Source organism: Dama dama, chromosome 22 (assembly GCF_033118175.1).
Source record: "Dama dama isolate Ldn47 chromosome 22, ASM3311817v1, whole genome shotgun sequence".
Classification (NCBI taxonomy): Eukaryota; Metazoa; Chordata; class Mammalia; order Artiodactyla; family Cervidae; genus Dama; species Dama dama.
In genome coordinates this window covers 13,881,157-13,899,681 of record NC_083702.1, presented here as the reverse complement: position 1 = coordinate 13,899,681, position 18,525 = coordinate 13,881,157, and the positions used below count along the sequence as shown (strand labels likewise).

Genomic DNA, 18,525 nt, shown 5'->3' with positions numbered 1-18,525 from the left:
CCTGTCTAAACCCAGTCATCAGCCCGGACCAAGCACCTCAACGCACCATGCAGAATCAAGGTAGATCCCACCTTCAGACCTCACAGTCCTGCTCTGAAGACGTTGGGTGTGGCTGGGCTCAACCACAGGGACGAGCGCTTTTGGCACTGGGACAGGGGTCTGAACAGGAGACTGTGGGAGAAGAGGGAGATGTCAATCTGGCCGTAAAGGTGGATCCCTTGTGGTTTTATCCTTGTTTATGAAAGTAAAACCAACTTCATCATTTTAAGAAACACATTAGAGACAGGAGGAAAATAAAGGTACAATTTCCACCTCTCCCTCCAAGTGCCACCCTCTGGGGAAAAACCAATGTGAAGGGCTGGTATGTATCCTTCTGAAACTTTTTTTTTTTTTCTGTGCACATACACTCAGTTTTATTCTTTTAAAATAAGATCACAGAACAAGTTCATTTTGTTGATGTTTTCTTTAGTGAGTGTTTCCCTTAGATGCGTTTGAGGCTGTGCTAACCTTTGGTTTATGGCACAAGACATGTTAGGGGCTGGTGACCTGGAAGACAGAGGGTCTCTCCTGTTGGGGTGCAACAGGAGACAGCATCTGTCCCTGGCTCTGGGAGCCTGCCCCCTCAGCACAGCTATTCTAGGGCCTAGACTCCTGTTCTAGGGCCCAGTTTATAAGACCTTGCTAAGCATTCCCAGGGGGGGCTGGTGGTGATCTGGAGTGGGTGGGGTATCAACCAGAGCTCCGTGAATAGGAGTTCAGAACCGCCTGAGATCACTTGTGGTCACTCATTTATTGATTCGCTCATTCAATAAGTGAACAAGTTGCATACCCCTGGGTTGTCAGCATTGGGCTGGATCCTGGGGGCACAGTAGTGAGTAAACATGAGTGGGGCCCCTCTTCCCAGAGCTTCCAGGCTGGAGGAGCAGACATTTATCCACTAATCGCATCCATCAGGATGTGAAGTACAAAGTGAGGTGAAACTTGTGAATGAGTACAACGTATTTTGGGGAGTCTGGGTCTCTCCTAAACTGGGGGCTGCCATGCCTTCCTGGGGAAATGATGCCAAGAGGCAGGGATTGAGGGTTAACTGGAAGGTGGTGGAGGGAGGCCAGGGTTTGGGGGAGCATGGACTTGTGAATAGCTGGTCGGGCTGTGGGCTGAGTGAGGAGGATGGCCCTGCCTCCTCGCCTTCTCCTTCCATCCTCTGCCTGCCCATCCAGGTGAAGCTGAAGGGAGACAGGCCCCACGCATGAAGCAGAATTCTGGAGGGCTGGTATGGGTGGTGCTGGCCGGGCAGATTTTGGTGGCAGGGGTGGGATAGAAATGAGACAAGGGAATTAAGGAAGGGGTGCCCAGAGAACCACTAGCCCACAGCAGAGGCCCTGAAGGAGAAATCACTTTTTTATCCCAGGCTGGCCTCCACTGTGACTTCAGGCAAATCTCTGAGCTTTGCAGGTTATCAGCGCCATGGAATGAATCATTGCATCCCTCTCCATTTGGCTTGGCTCCCTTAGTTAAAAATGCAGACAGCACTAGGTACCCGGGGGACAAGAGCAGAATAAGTTGGTTTTACACAGCTCTGCAGGTTCAGAGACGAAAGATAAATAAGAGCTAATTATGGTTATTAAGACTAAAGGATTTTGCAAGTAGGGCCAATGAAGAGAGGTGAAGAGATCTGGTGTATGCTGTTGGCTGAGGAGGCTGGAGAAGCCCTTGGTGTCGATCTGCCGGGATGTGAAGACTGAGGATGACTTGGAAGGTGTAAGATTGTCGTCCTCCTGCCCCTCAGTTTCAGTGACAGCAGGAGGAGGAAGCTGGATTGAGACGGAGACAAGGAGTGGGATTCCGTAATGGGAAGGACTTGTGCTCAGAAGAGTGGTGCCAGAGATGGGGTATGACCTAGCTTTTCCTGGGTGATGCTAGCAAGAGCAAGGGTGCCCACCTGTCGGCAGTTAGAGGCAAGTTGAAGGTCCCACTGAGTCTGAAATTCCTTCCAGTCCGTTTCTGGGTCCAGCACAGAGGCCACATTTTATTATTTTTAAAAATTTTATTTATTTATTTTTGGCTACACTGGGTCTTTGTTGCTGTGAGCAGGCTTCCTCTAGTTGTGGCAAGTAGGGACTACTCTCTAGTTGCAGGGTGTGGCCTTCTCATTTTGCTGGCCTCTCTTGTTGTGGAGCTTGGGCTCTAGGGCACATGGACTTCAGTAGTTGCAGCTCCTGGGCTCTAGAGCAAGGGCTCAGTAGTTCTGGTTCACGGGCTTACTTACTCCACAGAATGTGAGATCCTCCCAGAGCAGGGATCGAATCCATGTCCCCTGCATTGGCAGATGGATTTTTAACCACTGGACCCCCAGGGATGCCCGAGACCACACTTTAGATATCACATTCAGGCTGAGGGTGGGAGAGAGGCAGATTATCACAAGGAAAGGACTGGAATCTTCGTTTTCACCCTGCCTCCAATGGGATGCCTTTAGCTTCAAAAGGAGCTAATGGACTTCCTGCTTGACAGATTGACCCCCCTCCTCGCCCTGTGTTCTCTGCCTTTGGCTTTGGAACAGCTGGTTTATGGATTATCGATAAGCTAGAGACTCTGCTCTTTGCTCAGCAGATGCACTTCCAGAACCTGCACACAGTCTCACTCCCCTTCCTTAAAAAAACACCCATTCATATTTAATTCAGTGATTCTAAATGGCTCCCACACCATCCTGTCTCCCCACGTTGTGATCCATCACCATCTTCCTTAATGCACGTACCTGCCAAATTCTTTATGGCTTACCAGCTAGAAGATTGCCAGAGGATCAAGCTGAGTGTCTCGCAAGTTATGTCATGGGTGCTCACACCTGCCAGCTCTTTCTGACTGTTCAGATGGGCATGTGCCTTCCCTCTTGCGGCTCCGTGTACTCCTTGTCTTCAGCTGTCTGTCACTTCCACACTGAGAAAATTTGTGCAGCCGTCCCCAGGGGAACGGAAGGAAGGGAGACGGACAGCTGGGTTCTAATGAACTCCCTTGGGGAGTCACCACTGGGAAACTTTGATTATTAGGGTACAAGAGGGTGCTTGCTTCAAGGGTGCAAGTTAACCCTGGCCTGGGACCACTGCACGTCAGGCGGAGGCCAGGGGGAAGCTCAGCTTTGTTCTTCATCCATCCGTGTCTGCCCTTCCCTCCCTGGGTGATTGGGGCCAGGACCCAGGTCCAGAGACCTCGCACCCAACCTGGGCCAGTTCCTCTTTACAACACAAATACTCTTGTCCAGATCCGAAGCCAGTGGCAGTTCATGTCTTTTCAGGAGTAGTTGAGAGCCCACCTGGGAAATCCTATATATTTAAGTTATATATAAATATAGTAAGAAATATACACATATTTACTTATAAATCACTCAGCAAGTTACCTAGCAGATGAGCAGGTACCCAAGAGATGGTGGATTCCCAATATTCAGAGGAGGAGAAGGATGGTAAAGCTTCAGAATCTGACTTCTGGCTTTTCTCAGCCGGGGATGGAAGGTGCCGCCTCCCCCAGGCAGCCCTCCGTGATGAGCAGTGTTAACCATAGCAGTCTGCATTGTTTTCAGAGACTCCATAAGGAGCTGCCCCTCAGCTTGGAGGACCTGGAGGATGTGTTTGATGCCCTGGATGCTGATGGCAATGGCTTTCTGACCCCAGAGGAGTTCACCACTGGATTTAGTAAGTTCTGATGGGTGCTGGGGCCCCAGGGTATGGGTCAGCCTAAAGCCATAAATGGGTTTCCCAGGTGGTGCTAGTGGCAAAGAAACCGCCTGCCAATGCAGGAGACGTAAGACATGCGGGTTGGATCCTTGGATCAGGAAGATCCTCTGGAGGAGGAAATGGCAACCCACTCCAGTATTTTTGCCTGGAGAATCCCATGGACAGAGGAGCCTGGCGGGGTACAGTCTGGGGGGTTGCAGAGACTTGGACACTGAGCGTCTGAGCACAGAGCCCTATAAGGAGCAGTTCTGCTCCGTCATCCCTTAGGCCCTGTGTTGTACATGCTTTCCTGCCTCTCGAAGTTTCCAGACTGTGGGTCATTTGTTCTCTTTTCATATGCCCACCATCCCTGTTCACGACACTGCCCCCTTGGTGCCCACCCCCTGGAGAACGGCAAGGAGTGAGCAGAGAAGCTCTGGGGGGAGGCTCAGCATAAGAGGTGAGCTGAGATGGGGTTTCCAATCTGTCTGGGACCTCAGAGTGGGAGGCTTACACGGCTCATTGCAACCTGGCTGGCTAAGTCTTCCAGGTTGAGGGGCACCAGCTTTCAGAGGAATTTGTAAAGGGTTTGAATAGACCAGTTGTTCTCAAAGTGACCAGGAGGGAAAGAACCGAGATCCATGAATGATATTAAAAAAAACAAACAGATACACCATCAGATCTGATACTGATCAGATATTGATTAGAACAAATACAGGTCAGATAAATCACCACACATCTGCCTTCTTCCAGGAAGCTTATATTTGCTTATGAATCTCTGATGCCTTTCCTGACCTTCAGAAATTGATAACTGACTTGTAATGTGAAGCACATTGATGCTGGCGGCCAGGAGGACTAGGCGGTAACATGAAGCATAGGGAGTTGGGCTGCTGGAGTGTGATGGGGGTAAGGTCTTATTTAGAGAAGGAATCCGTGAAGAGATGATCTGAAGCCAGCCTTTAAAGTTTTGAGAACTACAAAATGCCATAGTACCTGCCATGCACTCTGCCTTTCCCAGGTTCTAGCATCTCTGGCAGAATCTCATCCAAGTAGGAAAGACACAGAATCCAGAGCGTGTCATCCAAAGATCTTTGCTATGAAGGTCTGATCTCCCTTTTCTGTCTCTCAGCTGAACCTCAAGTGATTCCTGGCTGCTGAGAAGGTGAAGATCTTCCTTGGTGAGCATTGCCTAATTCAGACCCTTGTGCCCATGCGTCCCCCAGGTCACTTCTTCTTCAGCCAGAATAACCCAAGTCAGGAAGATGGAGGTGAGCAGCCGGCCCAGCTCCAGGAGGAGAAGGTGTATCAGAGCAGAGGGGACGAGGACCTGGGCTACATGGATGAAGATGAAGAAGCCCAGTTCCAGAACCTCATGGACAGACTTGGAGCCCAAAAGGTTTTGGAAGAGTAAGTGGTGACCACGACCTTGGGGACGGGGCCCAGCCCAGGGACAACCTCTCCATCTGCCACCTTCAGGCTTAATGCGCATGAAGCCCTCAGCCAGGCCCAGGGTCTCTGCTTCCAGCTAGACCACTGACTCCGTGGAGCCTGCCCTTGGCCATGACCTGGCTGGGTACCAGGATTTAGGGCTCTGACCCTGCCTTTTGCATTATTTTCATGGGAAACACCCTGATCCCCTGATCTCTCACTCTCCACTGTCCATAATCAGCATGGTCCTTGGCTCAGTCTCCTTCACTTTAGGGGTGCTCACCCACCGGAGGGTAGTGCCAGGCCTTGAGGGTTTTCAGTGAGTCGCACCTTAGGCTTCCTGTCACCGCCTGCTCACCTGCATCTCCACCTCCACTGGGCCCCTGGGTCTGCAGTGCATCCCTTGTGCTCCTGCCAAAGGCAGCTTATGTGGACGGGACTGCATATTGGATCCCTGAGCTGAACCAAACCTGTTCTGGAAGCTAAGGTGGGAGGTGGACCCATTTTCACCAGCTCGTCACTTGGGTGATCAGTAACTCAGCTGAAAATTTTAGATTGGTTGCCGCTTCAAACCAAACATAAAACTCCCATTTTTTTTTTTCCTTTTTGGCAAAAAGCATTTTGTAAGAAAGAGACACATAAATGTAAGCGCAGGCATTTTCAGTGAAATGATATCAAGGGATGTCATAACTGGTGGAAACTAGACAGAGGCCTGAGAAATGTGGAATAACTTCTGCCCCCATTTTCATCATCACCTTTTGTCTTTTTGTGCTGTGGTCTCTGGGTCCTGGGTTGGGAGTGAGTTTCATGAGGGGCGGGAATGTCCTGATGATTGGAACTGCTATTTCTGGAGCTTGGAAAGAGGAAGATTATGGAGGAAAAGGATAAAGAGGAAGAAAAGAGTGGTCTTCACACAACGTGTGGGCCAAGACAGCATGTGTAACTCAAAGCATCTTCTAGGTTGTGGCAGAGTTGAGACAGGCTGGCAAGAGCGTGGGCAGGCCAGAGGGGACACCACACCCTGCTTCTCCAAGGACAAGAGGCCAGAGCCCAGTAACCGTGCCCATGGCCTTGTGAAGCCTTGTCCTGGAGGAGGGGGCAGGAGAGGGCCATGTGGGGGCCAAGGGACTGTCACGAAAGCCAGGTGCGTCTCTGTCCACCCATCGTTTCCGGGCCGGCCACCTCACGGAGGCTGCCCAGAGGACCTCTGTCAAGGGCCTGGGGCAGGGCTGAGCCCACATGATGGCTCCTGTAGAAGAGAAGGTTCCAGGGAAGATTCGAAGAGCAGACAAAACCAGCACACAGAATAGGGGGCCTGGGGACTTCCCTGGTGGCCCAATGAACAGGCCACCGGCCAGTGCAGGAGATGTGGGTTCGACCCTGGTCTGGGAAGATCCACATGCCTTGGAGCAACTAAGCCCATGCTCTAGAACCGGTGAGCCAGAACGACTGAGTCTGCATGCTGCAACTACTGACGCCTCTGTGCTGTCAGGGTCCAAGAGCCGCAACTACTGAAACCAGCACGCCCTAGAGCCCCCGTGCCGCAACTACTGAGCCCGTGTGCTGCAACTACCGAGCCTGTGTGCCCCAGGGCCCATGCTCCGCAACAGGAGAAGCCTCCGCAATGAGAAGACCGCGCATCATAACGAAGAGTAACCCCTGCTTTCCAAAACTAGAGAAAGCCTGTGTGCAACAATGAAGACCCAGCACAGCTGAAAATAAATAAATAAAATTATATATATTTTTATATAATTAAACAAATAAAATTTTATATATATATGTATGTATGTATATGTATATATATAATAAGATGATGCCTGGGCATTGCAATTCTCATTTAAGTTAAGCACTGTAACGTGAGGTGGACCGTCCAGACTGCAGGACCCCAGACGAGGAAGCAGAAGAGACTGGGAAAATTTCAGAGGTCTTTAAAGATCTCACCAATCAAGATGAAATCTTGTTGGTTTGTGTGTTGTCCTGGAAGCAGGGAGATGGATGGACTGACCACCCAGAACCCCTTCTCACCCCCGACCCCTGCATCCTTCCAAGAGAGTGGCCCTGGCCTGGCCCAGATGTGGTGGGCAGAACACCCGGACTCCCAGCTTTTCTCAGTGCCCCAGTTGGTTGAGTGATCGGGCAGCTGATCAGCCTTGGCTTATCTTTCATCCAGGGTTCAGAGATTTGTTCCTTTTCCAGAAATGTGGGGCTTCCCAGGTGACACAGTTGTAAAGAATCTGCCTGCCAATTCAGAAGAAGCAAGAGACGTGGGTTTGATGTCTAAGTTGGGATGATCCTCTGGAGAAGGAAATGACAACCCATTCCAGTATTTTGCCTGAAAAATCCCATGGACAGAGGATCCTGGGAGGCTACAACTCATAAGGGCACGAAGAGTTGGACATGACTGAGTGACTGCCCAATGTGCCAAAAAAAAAAAAAAAAAAAAATGATGTGACCACAACTAGGTGGTTCAAAGAGCTTTGAAGAGCATCACGTAGGTCTGCTAATTTCAGAGGAGGCTCAAGCCCAAATGGCTCACTGCCAGGTTCCAATAGGAACCTGAGGGATGCAAACAGACAGACCTTAGCCAGTGAGGTGCATCTTGAGTTTATAATGCATTTACTTCATGAGGGGCAACCTGCCACAGTGATGGAAGGTCACCGTGGTATCACTCTGAGACCCTTCATCTCGGAACCCTCTGTGCCACCTCCATTGTCTCTACAGTACAATAGAGCAGATGACCACATGTTCTGTGGGGGGCGGGGCACAGAATGGAACTCATTCTGGAAAACAGGGAGGCTCCTTACCTCCCCTTCTCTCATTTCCAAAATCTCTCATGTCATCCAATTCAGTGCTACACTTTCAACAAGTAATAGATACCTGTTGGATGGGTGGGTGGATGGGTGGATGGATGGATGAATGGATGCATGGATGGATGGATGGGTGGATGCATGGATGGATGGATGGGTGGATGCATGGATGGATGGATGGGTGGATGCATGGATGGATGGATGGGTGGATGCATGGATGGATGAGTGGGTGGGTGGGTGGGTGGATGTTTGGATGGATGGGTGGATGATTGGTCTTGATGACTTGGTGGATGTTTGGATAGAATGGAGCAAGGAAAGGAAAGAGAGAGGGAGAGACAATCAGATAGATGATCAGATAACTGACCAGAGCCAGCCTCACTTCTTGGTGAGCCTCCTCACTGCTTGGTGCAGAGAGTAATATCTACGCCCCAGGCACATTGCTAACATGGCACCATCAAGTATTACTTTTGAATAAAATTTCTCAGATACCGTGCTTGTTATACAAGCACAAGGGATTTTATTCTTTATCCTGAGGGCCCCTGGTTGTAGCTACCTTCGGATCATTGTGGCTTTGGAATTTAATGGACTGCAAATCAGATTGCTCTCTGGCTGTCTGTTTGATCACTGGCTGTAGACTGTTGAATCTCTCCAGAGGGAGAGTGGGGACTGTGGTGTGCCGCCTCCCACCCCTCCCCACCCTGATCACTGTGACCCTGTATGTCTCTGCTAAGCACACGCACATGAGCCCAGGGTGCTGGCCGGGGCGGGGGTGGCACAGCTCTGGGCTCATCACTCTGCGTCTGTCTCTCTGCCTGCTCCGTCCTCCTCACTCCACCGTCTCCCGGAGTGCACACTCGCATCTCTCAGACTTGTTCCTTCCCTTCCTCTCGCCTGTCAGTCACGCTGCTGCCTCCGGGCCCCAGTGGGGCGCAGTGTCTTCCCTTCCATTCCCTGCAGTGACAGTTGTTTTCTGCCACCCATCAACTGACATGTCTTTCCCTCTCAGCCATGAGGACCGTCCTTCCTGGGGTGACAGGCCTTCTCCTTCAGCTCCACAACGCCTGTCCTCACAAGCACTGGGCTCCTGTCCTCCCTGCTTCCTTGGGTGTGGCCAGTAGGAAGCCAGCACAGGACCAGACAGGCCTGAGCTTGCCTCCTGGCTCCATCGCTTAGCAGCTGAGTGACCTGAGATGTCTCCTTCACCCCTCTCCGTCCGTCTCCTCGCCCGTAAGCGGGGGTGTTAGCAGCACCTGCCTCAGAGGTGACTGGAGGACCAAATGAACAAATGCTCATGAAGCAGCCAGCATGCAGCAAGCACTCAATAAATGCCAGCCCCTGAAGTCACTGTTCCGACCACAGTGATGATGCTCTGGCTGCCCCTGTTGCCCCCGGGGTCTCGGGGTGTCCCAGGAAGCCTCGTGTCCACGCTCCCGCCTCAATGTTCCTTTTTCTCTCACAGTGAAGCTGATGTCAAGCAGCTCTGGCTGCGGCTCAAGAAGGATGAGCCTCACTTACTGTCCAACTTCGAGGATTTCCTGACCAGAATCTTCTCACAGCTCCTAGAAGCCCACGAGGAGAAGAATGAGCTGGAGTGCGCCCTGAAAAAGTGGGTACCCGTGTCAGCCCGGCCTCTGCACAGACACGTGCAAGCCAGGAACACCCCTTCTATCTTATATCCGGTGACACCGCCTTTCGGCCATCCATCCGAGCTGGGCCTGGGTGTGAGCTGACACTGTGTGTATGTATCTAAGCCCTGGCTCACGTATACTAGGCCCTCAGCCGTGCTCGGCCCTGTGCTATCTTGTCTGCACAACTCGTTCAGATATTTATCATCATCCGCATTTTACAGATGGGGAAATCAAGGCAATGGAAGGGTAAGTAACGTGCCCCCAGAATTCACAGCACGTAAGAGGCAGTGTGTATTCAGTTAAGCCAGATAGGCTGGTACCCAAGACCCATTAGATACCACCCTACCCGCCTCTGGGCAGTAAGGCCCCAGCGTTTGGGACCTCAGGCTGGGAGGAGTCCCAGCCTCACTGAGTAACAGGTCCCAGCGCCTCCTGTGTGCATGTTAGAAGCAGAACCAGGAAATCAGGAGCTCTGGGTCTGCGCCACGTGTGGCCCTCTAGCCAGCTAGCTCTGTGACCTTGCTCTGCTCTCTTGGCCTCTCTGAGCTTCAGTTTTTCCCACCTGGAAAATGAGGGGCTGGATTATTTTCTGCCCCTCATCAGTCTGTCTCTGACCCCAGGTTTGATCACCCCCAAGGAGTCACAGGAAAGTCAGGTGGCGCCCCCAGACGGGCCAGTGGCTCCCTAGGGAGGCAGGGGCCCAAGTGGCTGCAGTGACCCAGCTCAGGGCTTAGAATCTTCCCTGCAGGGGGCCCCTCTGTGGCCTGCATCCCCGCAGGGAGAGACGTACTTCGGAGCCTTTCAGTCCTCACATCCACCTCTAAGTGGCCTCCATTCGAGCTTTTGTCCCAGTTTAATGATGGTTATAAAGTTCGTGAGCTGAAAGTCAAGGTCACTGTCAGCTGTGTGGGAGATGCTAGCTCAGCCAGGAGTTCTAGCCCTCTGTGTCCACATCCCGGCCAGCTACCCCTGCCCCGGGTCAGCTGATGGAGTTCTCTCGGCTGGGGGCGGTCACTGAACTGTCTGGCAGTCGATTTTCCCAGAGGCCTGCAGTGAGCAGAGCTCTGAAACAGGGGACAGGAGCACCCCGAGCTCCTGCCCGGGAAACTGCCTCCGACCAGCTGTGTGACCTCAGGCAATGTGCTTTACCTGTCTGTGCTCCTGTTTCCTTACTGGCAGCATTAGAGAACAGGGTTGGTGCTGTTTAAACTTTCTGATTGAGACTCATCAAAAGACATGCACTTGACTTTGGAGCTCACACACATTTGCATGTGTGAGTAACTGAAACCAAAGTTTCATGAAACATGCTCACTCTCCTTACACGTGACGAGCTCTGAGGTTTTCTATTCTATAGCACATGTGTACTCAGTCGCATCTGACTCTTTGTGACCCCATGGACTGTAGCCCACCAGGCTCCTCTGTCCATGGGATTTCCCAAGTAAGAATACAGGAGTGGGTTGCCATTTCCTCCTCCAGGGGATCTTCCTGACCTAGGGATTGAACTGTGCCTCTTGTGTCTCCTGCATTGGCAGACGAGTTCTTTACCTAGGAAGCCCAGCAATAAGAAATACACAGTAGGTCCCATTGGAGTCTCTGTTCTCTTATCTTCCCTTAAAGAAAGAAAAAGCATTCATCATATCCTGCTTCTGGGTTCTACCTGAGCCAGCTGATCCCTGGAGGTCCTTGTAGCTCAAGTCAAACAAGAAACTGAAACCCCAGAAGGGTCAGTTCAGTTGCTCAGTCGTGTCTGACTCTTTGTGATCCCACGGACTGCAGCACGCCAGGCTTTCCTGTCCATCACCAACTCCCAGAGCTTGCTCAAACTCATGTCCATTGAGTTGGTGATGCCATCCAACCATCTCATCCTCTGTTGTCCCCTTCTTCACCTGCCTTCAATCTTTCCCAGCATCAGGGTCTTTTCCAACGAGTCAGTTCTTCGCATCAGATGGCCAAATATTGGAGTTTCAGCTTCAGCATCAGTCTTTCCAATGAACACTCAGGACTGATTTCCTTTAGGCTTGACTGGTTTGATCTCCTTACAGTCCAAGGGACTCTCAAGAGTCTTCTCCAACACCAGTTCAAAAATATCAATTCTTTGGCACTCAGCTTTCTTCATAGTCCAACTCTCACCTCCATATATGACTACTGGAAAGACCATAGCTCTGACTAGACAGACCTTTGTTGGCAAAGTAATGTCTCTGCTTTTTAATATGCTGTCTAGGTTGGTCATAACTTTTCTTCCAAGGATACAGAAGGATACTGGAGAAGGAAATTGTGACCCACTCCAGTATTCTTGCCTAGAGAATCCTTTGGACGGAGGAGCCTGGTGGGCTGCTGTCCATAGGGTCGTACAGAGTCAGACACGACTGAAGCGACTTAGCAGCAGCAGCAACAGAAAGATACAGAATAGTTAAATGGGAGGCTTTACAAATGGCTCAGGTGAGGCCAAGTGATGCTGGGACATCTAGGAGGCGAGTTTGGGAGTTTGGGCTTGTTTGAGGGAGGGACACACTCTGGTTAGTGAGAAAAGGAGGTCTGGAGAATTTAAAAAAAAAAAAAAAATTTATTTGGCTGCCCTGGGTCTTAGTTATGGCACACGGGATCTTTAGTTATGGCATGTGGGATCTATTTCCCTGACCAGGGTTCGAACCCTGGCTCCCTGCATTGGGAGAACAGAGTCTTAGCCATTGGACCCCAGGAAAGTCCCCTGGGGAATAGATTGATTTGGGCTGTAGTCGGGGAAACCCTGACAACTGTCAAATCATCTCCCAGGCTCCCCCATGAGCCAACTGTTCAGTCCAGGGTCTAACTTGTCACTCTATCTGGGACATGTGCCTCACCCAGAGAGGGTGATGAGGCTTGACTGCTGTGGGCCACCTGGGGCTGGGCACCAGGGTACGGTCGTGGTTGACTAGTAGCTGGCATGTAAGAAATGTGGGTTTGATCCCTGTGTCGGGAAGATCCCCTGGGGGAGGAAATGGCAACCCACTCCAGTATTCTCACCTGGAGAATTCCGTGGACACAGGAGCCTGGCGGGCTCCAGTCTGCGGGGTTGCAAAAGAGTCAGACACAACTAAAGCAACCCTAGCATGCATGCACAATGGGCACTTAATCTGTGCCAGGCTGCACTGGGCAAACAGAGCACAGAGTCCCCGTCTCTAAGGAGTTTACAATCACACCCAGGAGGCAGAGCCGTAAAATTTCTGCTGCAGAGCCGACCAGAAAATCCTTGGGCTGTTGGAACACTCAACAGTGTTGCCATTGGCAGCAGCAGTAGCCTCGGGTTCCTCCTCCCTTTCTGAACCACACACCTCGGTTCTCTCTCCCATGGGGCCCGGAGAAATACGACTAACCTGGGGGCAGTTCTGGGCCCCAGCTCCCCAGGCTGGCCATGCCCCTCGTGGTTAGTTTTGCTGCAGTGAGTGAGGAAGGGCCCCCGGCATCCTCCAGGGTCACCTCCAGGCTCTGGGAGGGAGGGAGGAGGGTGCAGTAGGTGGGATGCTTAGAGGTGACATCCTGATGTCCGGAGACTCGAGCACTGAGAGGGTGTCAGAAACAACGCAGGGCCTTTCCTCCCTGCTGGTGATTTCATTTTCTGCTTCTGCACCTCAGGAGCAGGGGAAGGAGGCAAGTCTTGGAGCCTTCGACCTCCCCCCGCCTTGTCCCTTGGGACAGGGGTTGAGAAACCCTCAGATTTGGGCTAGAATCTGGGTTCAGTGTTTGCTGCTGCTGCATGTTCACGGGCAAGCAGCCACGACCCAGTGGGGTGAGGCGGGGGCAGGTTGAATGCAGTGACCTTGGGCTAATGCCCAGCTCCTCTGCTGCGCCTCCAGAGGTGGGTGTGTGCCCTTCAGCACTTCCAGTTCCCTCCGAGGAGAAGGGATGTCAGATCGCAACCAAGCCACTCTTCTCTGCATGCACCATGCAGAGACTTGGAGAAACTTATACTTTACCTTAGGAGACATATGAGTAGTTTGATATGAGAAAGGACTTCTGGCCATCAGAATGGTGAACTCTTCCACTGTAGAAAGCATCCTGCCATTTATGGTGATTCAGAAAAAAAGCTTGGGCTCTCCAGATGTAGAACGGGGCTGCCTGGAGGCAGCATCACCAGTAGGGATTCTGGAACCACACCCCAGGAGGGCCCCGTCGGCTTGGTCTGCCGTAGGGGCTCCAAGTCTGCATGTATAAAATCTCCTGACTTTGGACCAGAGCTGCAATCTGCTGGAGGAGTTGCCGGATTGAGTTCCTTACCAGGATCTAACTCTGAGGATGGGGGAGAAGATGGATTAGGCTGTATCTGGGGAGTGCTTTGAGCTCTTTGAAGAGAAGTGCTTTTGAGATCAAAGGCAGTCCCAGCTCCATTCTCTGCAGCTCAGAGCCTGGAAACACCCCCGGGCCACGTACTCTGCATCCTTGATGGACCACCCTTGGCCTTGGCGAGCTTAGCCCACGCCCTCGCTGGCATCGGTCCCTCATCTGCACACTGTTTGCTGGTCCAGATGATTCAGGCCTTGGGCAGTTTCTCAGGAGCATGGAGGTTGGAGGGGGTGGGCTGCACTTGCAACTCCCATCCTCCCAGCCACTGTCCTGCTGCTGTCCGTGCAGACTTACTTCCCTCAACCCCAAGAGAGTGTCTATACCAGTAGGGAAGGTGTCTCACAACCTGACAGGCAGCCCAACTGGGATACCTGGTACCTGACACAAGCCTGAGAACTGGTGTTCTGTGAGGGGGGTGGGGGCAGTCACTGTGTTCCTTGACCTTGCCACCAGGTAGGGCAGGGGTCCCCAACGTCTGGGATCTAATGCCTGGTGATCTGAGGTGAGCTCATGGAATTATAATAGAAATAAAGGGCACAGTAACTGTAATGCAACTTGAATCATCCTGAAAACAACCCCCGCATCACCCTGGGGGTTCCATGAAAATGGTTCCTTTTGCCAAAAAGCTTGGGGACCGCTGATGGCAATGAAAGCATCGTATATATAGCAGGTAGTCCTTGTGATGAGTCTTAGCTGTGTGGTTCTGGCAAGTTAGCTTGTTTCAGAATGACCGGGGGCTCTGGGTTAAAAGGTAGATCCTTAGATCCCTCCCCCAGAGGGTCTAAATCAGCATGTCTTGGGGGTGGGGGTCCAGGAATGTGGGTTCTGAAGCAGGTAGACCCCAGACCCCACTGAGAAATGCTGTCTAGCTTCTAGAAGTTGTGTGTGTTAGTCACTCAGGGGCTTCCTTGGTGGCTTAGATGGTAAAGAATTCACCTGCAAGGTAGGGGACTCAGGTCCAATCCCTGGGTCGGGAAGATTCCCTGGGGAAGGGAATGGCAACCCACTCTACTACTCTTGCCTGGAGAATTCCGTGGACAGAGGAGGCAGACTGGTGGGCTACAGTCCATGGGGTCCCAAAGAGTAGGACACAACTGCACAAACTTCTGGAAGGTACCAGGCTGCAACAGGCCCACCCTGGGTCTTCCAGTCTGTAATTCCTCTCCTGTTCTCTGAGGAGAGGGAAGTTCTCGGGGCGGCCCCTCAGCCATGAGGCCACGGCTTAGTCATGCCCGTGTGTTTTTAATTGGTGTACTATTATCGGAGGCAGAAGCACATTGTTAACTTTGCCCTGAGAGCAGAAGGAACAGTGAGGATGATTGTGCTCTGTGGTCACTGGGGGCATGATTTGTAAACCCGACTAATGAAGAATGGTTTGCTTTATAGGCTGGGATAAAGCTGCAAAGTTGGTTTATACAAGGCAGCAGAATCTAATTAGGGAGAAACCATCCATCTTGAAAATCCAGTTGGCGATTTTACAGCCTTCGCAGAATTTTCGACAAACTCGTATGTTTGCCTTTCATTCAGTGATGCTCTAATCCTGTGTGTGTGTGTGTGTGAGAGAGAGAGAGAGAGAGAGACAAGAGAGAGAGACTGATTTCAGGGGAACAAGAGAACTCTAGTGAATTTTTCTAGTAAGAGCCTCCCTTTGCCTCTGGAGACCGCAGTTGCCAAGAAAAGGCAGCAGGGAGCGGTGGTGAGTCTGAGTCCCAACCACAAAGTTGGTGGAGGCTGAATGCACTTTCATTTTTTTCTCTGGCAAAGAGCAGACTCACTGAGATGTTTCTGGCCCAGGGTCTCCATTCTATGAACAGAGCATGAGGGGCAGGGGTCGGGGTGACAGGGGAGGGGGCAGCCTGCAGACATTCAGACCCATTCCTCACCCCCGTGCCTTCTCACTCCACATTTGACAGATGCGAGTTGAAATGTGAATGCTGACAATCCAGAACGCAGAGGTTTGGAGTTGTCAGCTTTCTTTTTGAAAATTTTTATTGGTATATCATTGATTTACAATGTTATATTAGTTTCTGCTATGCAGCAAGTGAATCAGCTGTACATACACATATGCTGTGCCGGCCTTAGTTGCATCTGACTCTTTGCGACCTCATGGACTGTATGGAGCCCACCAGGCTCCTCTGTCCATGGGGATTCTCCAGGCAGGAATGCTGGAGTAGGTTGCCAAGACCTCCTCCAGGGGATCTTCCCAACCCAGGGATCAAACCCAGGTCTCCCACATTGCAGGTGGATTCTTTACCATCTGAGCCACCCGGGAAACCCATATATCTATGCGTGTGAGTGCGTGAGCACACGCGCGTGCCAAGTCACTTCAGTCAGTCCAACTCTTTGAGATCCCTTGGACTGTGGCCCACCAGGATCCTCTGTCCATGGGATTCTCCTGGCAAGAATACTAGAATGGGTAGCCACTCCCTTCTTCAGGTAATCTTCCTGACCCAGGGATCGAACCGAGGTATCCTGCATTGCAGGAGGATTGCTTACAGCTGAGCCACTGGAGAAGCCATATATATATATGTATGTGTATATGGATATATTTTTAAAATTCTTTTCTCATATAGGTCATTACGGAGTACTGAGTAGAGTCCCTGTGCTATTCAGTAGATCCTTATTACTTATCTGTTTTCTATATAGTAGTGCATATGTGTCAATCCCAATCTCCCCTCCCCACCCCCACTTTCCTCCCCAGTAACCGTACGTTTGTTTTCTACGTCTGTGCCTCTATTTCTGTGTTGTAAATAAGTGTACTTGTACCATTTTTGTTAGATCCCACATATGTGATATCATATGATATTTGTCTGAAAAGTGGATGCTGCAAGGACAGACTGGTCCTGTGGGTAGACACGGGATGAGAGGCCCCAGGAACCTGGGTGACCACAGACTGGCCCCCCGCTCCCTGCCTCGACCTTCATTTCCCTTCCTGTGGGGACACAGGACACTTGTCTGTGATGGGAGGGGGCTCTTCCTCTCTCTGTATCTGCCTTTCACCAGGCTCTGCAAACCGGAGTCCTGTGTATCAGACCACTGCCCGTCCACAGGCAAGCACATGAAATCAGAACGACCCCTCTCCAAGCCTGTGGCCATTTCTTAAGCTGTCCTTTGAGTTCAAGTTTCTGAAATGTATCTAAAGTGCAGACAAATGCTGCTTGTCCTGTCCAAGGTCAAAACTACGCCTCCATTTAGGGAAGGAAGACACTGCATTGTTTCCTGGAGTAATTTCAGCACATCCTGCTTAGAACCTACATACTGGGCCTGATGATTTTCTGAGACCCTTTGTTCCTAAGGAAAGGAAAAGGAGAGAGCAAACTGGAAAAAAATATATTTTGACCAATTAATATTCGACAGCAGGAAGGCCTCGCCTGTGTGCCGTTAGCTGGGGCCCCAGTGGTTCTGAGGATTAAAATACTCAGCCCGCGCCTGCTACCTTGACTCTCCATGTGCAGTTGGTGGAAGTTAATTAATTTCCACGGTGCCTGTCAGAGGCTGGCAGGGAAAGGTCTTGCTCCCTGAGAATTCTCTCTGAACCTAAGCCTTGTACTGATGGGGAACAGCGCTATCTCCAGCCCTCCTTGCTTCCCACACACGTCCCATCCTTAGATCTCCAATACACCTGATACTGTGAACATACACACACACACACACACACAAGTCATCCTTGCGAGAGGGGGCATCCACTGCAGTCAGACACCCAGGATGGCGCTGTCTCCTTGAGGTTGGTTAGACCTTTCACCCTGGCTTTCGGTAGGTCATTTGCTCTGAAAGAGCTGGTTAGAAACCCAGCATTCTCTTTCACTGGAGCTGTTCTAAAGCAGTTTGGGTACATACTTGGTGGAGATGTTATCTGGCATTTCCCTACTACCCCATGTGGTCCACCCATGGACTTTTGAGTCTGGTATCCAAAGTCTTATATTTGTTTCTCACAGATTTTCAGTGTTAACACTTTGAGCACAGGCCCTGTGGGTGACCTCAGTGTCTGAGTGTCCATAACCTAGTGGAGACTGCATAAACCCAAAGGAAAGTCATTCATGACTGTGAAAGGTTCAAATAAAGACATGCGGTGTTCTCTGAGGTCAGGGAAGGGGGTCAGAAAATCAGAACAGATGGAGAAATCCTCAGGGAGAAGACTTCAGAGTCTGTGTTTGTGCATCAGGCAATCTGAGTGGTTCCAGAAACTGTGGCAACAAAGGGGTGTGTATTAAGCAAACACAATCGGTTGCCTCTTCCCTCTGATGGCAGAATGTGGTGAGCTTGGCTGGGGCAGCACATGCCATATGCCCACATCTTTTGAGAGTGCCTCTCGCCACTGTTTCTCCCAGAGAAGTAATTTCTCTGCAGCCCCTGCTCACACACAGCCTGCGTCTCTAATGGATCACTTCAACAGGAGGTTTTATTGACTAAGCTTTCTGTTCTTCACCTTTTTGATTGCTTCTGACCCTTTCCAAACCCAGCAGCCCTTTTATCCTTAAAATGAAGACCCTCCACCCCTTGGGGATCACTGGCCCTTGCCCTCTGCAGCCCATGATAATAATTAGGATAATAAATAATCCCTTATATCTGTCTAGGACTTCGTAGTTCCAAACACTTTACTGGCTCATTCATTGTGATGATGCTGGGAGGAACGGGGAG

At 51.1% G+C, this 18,525-nt stretch overlaps 1 protein-coding gene across 7 annotated transcripts in view; it reads left to right on the top strand.

Annotated features, from left to right (window-relative positions):
* Positions 1 to 18,525, top strand: part of CRACR2A (calcium release activated channel regulator 2A) — a 147,593-nt gene that overhangs the window by 79,053 nt on the left and 50,015 nt on the right. For all 7 annotated transcript variants that reach the window (XR_009689736.1, XM_061124712.1, XM_061124711.1 and 4 more), the window contains 3 exons: positions 3,572 to 3,683; positions 4,928 to 5,111; positions 9,399 to 9,545. Coding sequence is in view for 6 of the 7 variants with exons in the window: in XM_061124712.1 (XP_060980695.1) it covers positions 3,572 to 3,683; positions 4,928 to 5,111; positions 9,399 to 9,545 (443 nt within the window). In the remaining variant the exon portion in view is untranslated. The remainder of the gene's footprint in view (positions 1 to 3,571; positions 3,684 to 4,927; positions 5,112 to 9,398; positions 9,546 to 18,525) is intronic.